The 5,830-nt window shown below is 36.3% G+C and overlaps 1 protein-coding gene across 1 annotated transcript in view; it reads left to right on the top strand.

Annotated features, from left to right (window-relative positions):
• Positions 1-278: 278 nt before the first annotated feature.
• The window catches only part of LOC107753303 (26S protease regulatory subunit 8), a 6,865-nt gene continuing 1,313 nt past the window's right edge, over positions 279-5,830 (top strand). The window contains exons 1-10 of the mRNA XM_016569434.1: positions 279-373; positions 943-1,014; positions 1,764-1,833; positions 1,950-2,047; positions 2,148-2,204; positions 3,068-3,298; positions 3,487-3,613; positions 3,797-3,987; positions 4,970-5,068; positions 5,222-5,332. Of these exons, the coding sequence (XP_016424920.1) occupies positions 341-373; positions 943-1,014; positions 1,764-1,833; positions 1,950-2,047; positions 2,148-2,204; positions 3,068-3,298; positions 3,487-3,613; positions 3,797-3,987; positions 4,970-5,068; positions 5,222-5,332 (1,089 nt within the window). The 5' untranslated portion in view covers positions 279-340. The remainder of the gene's footprint in view (positions 374-942; positions 1,015-1,763; positions 1,834-1,949; positions 2,048-2,147; positions 2,205-3,067; positions 3,299-3,486; positions 3,614-3,796; positions 3,988-4,969; positions 5,069-5,221; positions 5,333-5,830) is intronic.

Below are 5,830 nucleotides of genomic sequence, written 5' to 3'. Positions count from 1 at the left end.
GCAGTTGGACATAGTGGTGTATTAGAGGTAAAAAATGATATAAATACTGTTCAGTTTCTCGCACAAACCGATCGTTTCGTGTCTTAGGACATCATTGTGTCATCACGAGCCGCAGGGTTTAATTTGGATTTGTCTGAACAAAGTCACCTACATCTTGGATGCCCTGGGGGTAAGCAGATAAACATCAAATTTTCATTTTTGGGTGAACTATCCCTTTAAGTGTAACGACAAGAACTCTCCAGCGTGACGTTGGCGCTAGAGATCACATCTTTCAGTCTGCAGTGCATTATGTCAGAGGAAAACAAATCGGAAATAACGCCGCTGACGGACGGAAGTTTGCATGTTCAAGATGGCGCTGGACGGGATCGAGCAAGTAAGTGATATTTTTGTGTTAAATCTTGAAATATGAACAGCACAGTTAGCTGTGTTTTATAATTCAGCAACACATATTGAATATGAGGAACGTGCTGTAACTGTAGTGTTAGGAAATATAAGATAGAATGTTTGACTTTAAGACGCGTTTGCTCCGAGTGAAGCAGAGTTTGCTGTCTCATTGTGTCACACTGACTAGGACTGATCATAACATGGGATAAGTAGTTACAACATGACAAATAATTAATGTTTTGCTATAACATGCAGTATCACTGATAATAACAATAGAAATTTCTCTTGTCTAATAATAAGAGAAGTCTCCGATAATCAAAACTCTGATTATAACAGAGAATCAAAATCGCTCGTGTCTGATCATAACATCATAACAGAAATCTCAACTCTCTAACATGAGGAATCTCTCATTAATGATCATAACATGCTAAATGGTTCATTTCTAAGAAAACATCGTGAATCATCACTTTACTTCATCCGGCACTGTTACACTACCTGACTATTAATAAACCGACATTTTATGTTATTAATATTATTGTTAATAATATTTTTTTCCAGATGGATATTGAGGACAGTAAAGGAGGCACTGGTCTCCGACAGTATTACCTGTCTAAAATTGAGGAGCTTCAGGTAAGAATAGCCATGAAATAGTTTGACTGACAGCATTAACGATGTTAAGGACCCTTGTAAAAAAAAAAGAAGTAGCCTACACTTTAGTATGCTTGTAAAAAGAGTGTTTATTACGGAAATAATATAATTTAAAAGAATATTTTGACAAATGAATGTAATGTTATTGGACACTTAATACTGTTTTATATTTTAAATTTCTATTAAATTCAGGTCGTTGAACTTCAGAGAGTTTTGACCCACTTAAGTACATCTTTATAATATGTCATTTCATAATTCTATTGTTTTAGAAATATGATTAAAGTGTACTGCTGAATGTACTGACAAGCATTTATGATCAACTAAAATATACTTCCATGCCATTTCTATTAAAACTTGTATGTCATGTATTAAAATATTGTTGTAATAGCATATTTGTAATGATAAAGCAGCAATTTTGAAAATTTTAAATATATTACCTTTCAGTGATATATCAACTAAAATTATAATCAAGAACTTTACATGGGATTTATTATGTTAGACAACACATCAAAAAAAATGTAGTTCATTAAAACACAACCATAAATTTAAACATAATGTTTTAAAATGTACTTTAAGTACACTTAAGTGACTTTTTCTCATTCATATTATCTGCAACTACATTTTATTTTAAAAAATTTGAAGTACACTACAAATGCAGATTCAATACAATTAAACACGCTTCTTTTTCACAAGGGTATGTTATGTCTAAATGTGCTTGTCTCTTTACTCAGTTGACAGTGAATGATAAAAGCCAAAATCTCAGACGTCTGCAGGCTCAAAGGAACGAGTTAAATGCTAAGGGTAAAGCCATTTCAACCAGCTTTCTCATAAATGTCACTTTGTGGTGTTCAAATGCATATGCCAAATAGAATATGCTGAATATGTCATCAGTATGTAATTTGTGCTGTTTCTTTTAGTGCGCCTCCTGCGTGAAGAGCTTCAGTTGCTGCAGGAGCAGGGGTCTTATGTAGGAGAGGTGGTGAGAGCCATGGACAAGAAGAAAGTGCTGGTCAAGGTTTGAGAGCCATGATTTCCTGTTTAATTTCATGAGCATGATTTGTGCTGAGATGTAACTGCAGTTTTGTTAATCATTTGTATTTATGCTTTGTCTTTAGGTGCATCCTGAAGGAAAGTTTGTAGTGGATGTGGATAAGAACATTGATATAAATGATGTAAGTGTTTTGTTTTGGGTTTTTACTAAGGCTGGTTAAACTGATAATCATGATTATTTTGCTCAAAAATTATAATCACCATTATTAATCACAATTATTAAGAGAACATCAACTCATACGCAGGGTGTATTTTTCATCATCTAGTTTCCTGTTATGTCCTATTGATATTATATACATTAACACACTCTTTACATTATAAAAACTGGTAAAACTCTTTAAGAAGTTTCTCTCAAAAGCTAAAACAGTAAAATTCCTAATAATAATTTAATAATAACAAATTATGGAACCGTATATCTATTAAAACAAGCAAAAAAAGACTCATGACGCATTGAGGTTGCATAAGTGCATGTATTCAGCAACCACAATCGCAAACAATATAGTTGAGATTAATGAAAAACAATATAGTCGGGATTCATGTTTGGATTTATTACAGTTAATCACTCCGAAGGTTTGCTCGCAGATTTAGTCACTGCAAATAGCACAAACGGCCTCTGCGCATGGTTGTCAGGTTGAGAAGATTAAATAAAAGACAAAATGTATCATTTTAAAAGAAATTGGGGGATTTAAACTCTTGACATCTGGCAACCCCCCAGATAATACTTATACAAGGTATTGGTAGTGTCAAAAAAAAAAAAAAAACATTTTTACATTAAATAACCACATTAAAGAAGCCAAAATATTGGTCACAAATTACAATTAAATGTGCATCCCTAGTTTTTACAGTCACAAATGCTACCTCAGAATTTCAGGAGAGGATACAGTTTTTGTCTGGTGGCTCATAAAATATAAAAGTTTTTAAAAAATGTACTTGTAGATTTTTTTGCATTAATGTTGATAGTAAACTAAATCCTAATTTCCAACAGGTAACTCCCAATTGCCGTGTAGCACTTCGAAATGACAGTTACACACTTCACAAAATCCTGCCAAACAAAGTTGACCCGCTCGTCTCACTGATGATGGTGGAAAAAGTGCCAGATTCAACGTACGAGATGATTGGAGGGCTGGACAAACAGATCAAAGAGATCAAGGAAGTGATTGAGCTTCCAGTCAAGCACCCAGAATTGTTTGAGGCTCTAGGAATTGCGCAGCCTAAGGCAAGTGATGACATAGCTTATTCATGTCAGGACACTGACCAAACAACAGCTCGACAATAACTAACGCTGCATGCAGCTTCTTTGTGCTGTCACAATAATGTCATGTAAAAGAGTGCTACCTTCTCAATAGTAGGTCTGTTGGCCTGCCAGATCTACTTCATCTTCTGTAATGTTTTGTTGGTCTGCAGGGTGTGCTGCTGTATGGACCTCCTGGAACTGGAAAGACCCTGTTAGCCAGAGCTGTGGCCCATCACACTGACTGCACCTTCATCAGGGTGTCTGGGTCAGAGCTGGTGCAGAAATTCATAGGAGAAGGTCGGTTGTGCTTCCAGACAAATCATATTTTTTTCTGTGGAACCCAAAAGGAGATGTTTAGCAGAATGTTCTTGCTGCTCTTTTCCTTATTATAAAATCATATATTGCTCTGAAAGATCTTTTTTATTTTTATTTTTTTTTAATTAGTCTGATTTATCCTTGTTTGGCTCTGTGTGTGTCCAGGAGCTCGTATGGTGCGTGAGCTGTTCGTCATGGCCAGGGAACATGCGCCCTCCATCATCTTCATGGATGAGATCGACTCCATCGGCTCGTCTCGGCTGGAGGGTGGATCAGGAGGAGACAGTGAGGTGCAGAGAACTATGCTGGAGCTCCTCAACCAGCTGGATGGGTTTGAGGCCACCAAGAACATCAAGGTGAGAAACAAACACCTGTAACCTATGTGCTGATCCTAACATGAAAAGGGGTCTCATCTCTGATTTTAGAACTTGGTAGCTTTTTATTGAATTCGTAAAACGCATAGTTGTGAAAACACAGCATGACTTAGTGTGATTGTAAAATACTGAGATTTAATTATAGAAAAATCTGCTACACTGCATTTCAAGTGTGGCACTGTGGTCTTTTACACATGAGCAACTCATGATCTAGAGTTTTCAGTGTCTCAGAGCAGCTCAGTTCACAATAAAACTGCTCCACACGGACTCCATCTCTGCAAGCGTTGTGAGTTGGGGTCACTTGTAATGTGCATTTGAAAATGTGACACACGTCAACAACCTTCCCAAAATGATATGCAGATTCACACATAAACCTTAGTCGATCAAAGAGAAGCTTCAAGGGCTCCATTTGGTTTTCCGCCAAATTAAAATCTCTATAGTTCAACATTTGAAAGAAATCAGCAACAACAATAATAATAATATATTGCTATTCAAAATATTATTTAATTTATAACATCAATAAAGAAATATATTAGTAGTGTACTATTAAAAAAGTTTTTAATGATTATTATTATTATTAAATGCTCTGATTTTAGCTTTTGTTTTTGGAATTTGAATAAATTAAATTATTAATGATAATATAATAATCGTTTATATTTTTGTTGTTGTTGTATAGTGTGTACTGAATAGAGAAAACAAAGCATGTTTTCCATCTTTTTTGTCTTTTGATGATCACATGCCTTAGTACTATTAAAAGCTGTTTGCAAAAAACTGGTCAGAGGGTATGGTTACCAGACATTGCTCATTCAACTGCTTTTCCAAACATCTCCACCAGGGGTGCTGTGACCAAACAAAACTACTCCAACTAACATTGATACTATTTCTGTGCTTGGCTCCAGCTGTATTTTTATCATTTTCTTTAAGGAAAGTCTGAGTTAACTGAATATGTTCTTGTTTCCCTCAGGTTATCATGGCAACAAACCGTATCGACATTCTAGACTCTGCACTTCTTCGACCAGGCCGCATTGACAGGAAGATTGAATTTCCCCCTCCCAATGAAGAGGTTAGCTGGGATCGCTATGTATTTTTAAGTTTTCAATATCATCTTGATACTGAAATACTGATTGATACTGATACTTCTGTTTTTGTATAACTCTCTATTATTGAAAGTATAAATACTAGCAGTAACCTCATAGTGTTATGTTGTCCTCCTCAGGCTCGTTTGGATATTCTGAAGATTCACTCCCGTAAGATGAACCTGACGCGTGGTATTAACCTGCGCAAGATTGCCGAGCTGATGCCAGGAGCGTCTGGTGCTGAGGTCAAGGTGAGTAGAGCCCTGCACGGGCCTCAAATTTAGGCCCTAGCCTGGCCCTGGCCCGAGACGCTCAGGCCCTAGTGTCCCGTGTCCCCTGGCCCGTGTCCGACAGCTCACGGGCTCATCAGAATTCTTGGCCCGATTCTGACCCGAGCCCATCTTTTTTTCCCCCTTCTCCCAAAACAGCTTATACTACTGTTTCAGCTATTAAAATGGTTCAGTTTTGTATGTAATGTCAAAGTGATTATATTTCTTTCGTTTTTTTTAATTAAGTTAATTTAGAAAAACGTTTGGAGCATTTTTTTGTTCGTTAAATGTACGTTTTTTTGTTTTTTAAAGTAACGACCAATCGGCCAGCGGCAGACAGTGAGCTGATAGCCTATGTTTGATCAATTTAGCCTTCTCAAATCATCACGACTTGCCTAAAATAAAATCTATAGATATAAAACGGTTCAAGCATATCACAATGTTAGTTGAAATGTTTAACCTATAAATGTGCGCTATTAG

Source organism: Sinocyclocheilus rhinocerous, unplaced genomic scaffold (genome assembly GCF_001515625.1).
Source record: "Sinocyclocheilus rhinocerous isolate Xijiao unplaced genomic scaffold, SAMN03320098_v1.1 scaffold1763, whole genome shotgun sequence".
Classification (NCBI taxonomy): Eukaryota; Metazoa; Chordata; class Actinopteri; order Cypriniformes; family Cyprinidae; genus Sinocyclocheilus; species Sinocyclocheilus rhinocerous.
This window is presented reverse-complemented; position numbering and strand designations above follow the sequence as displayed.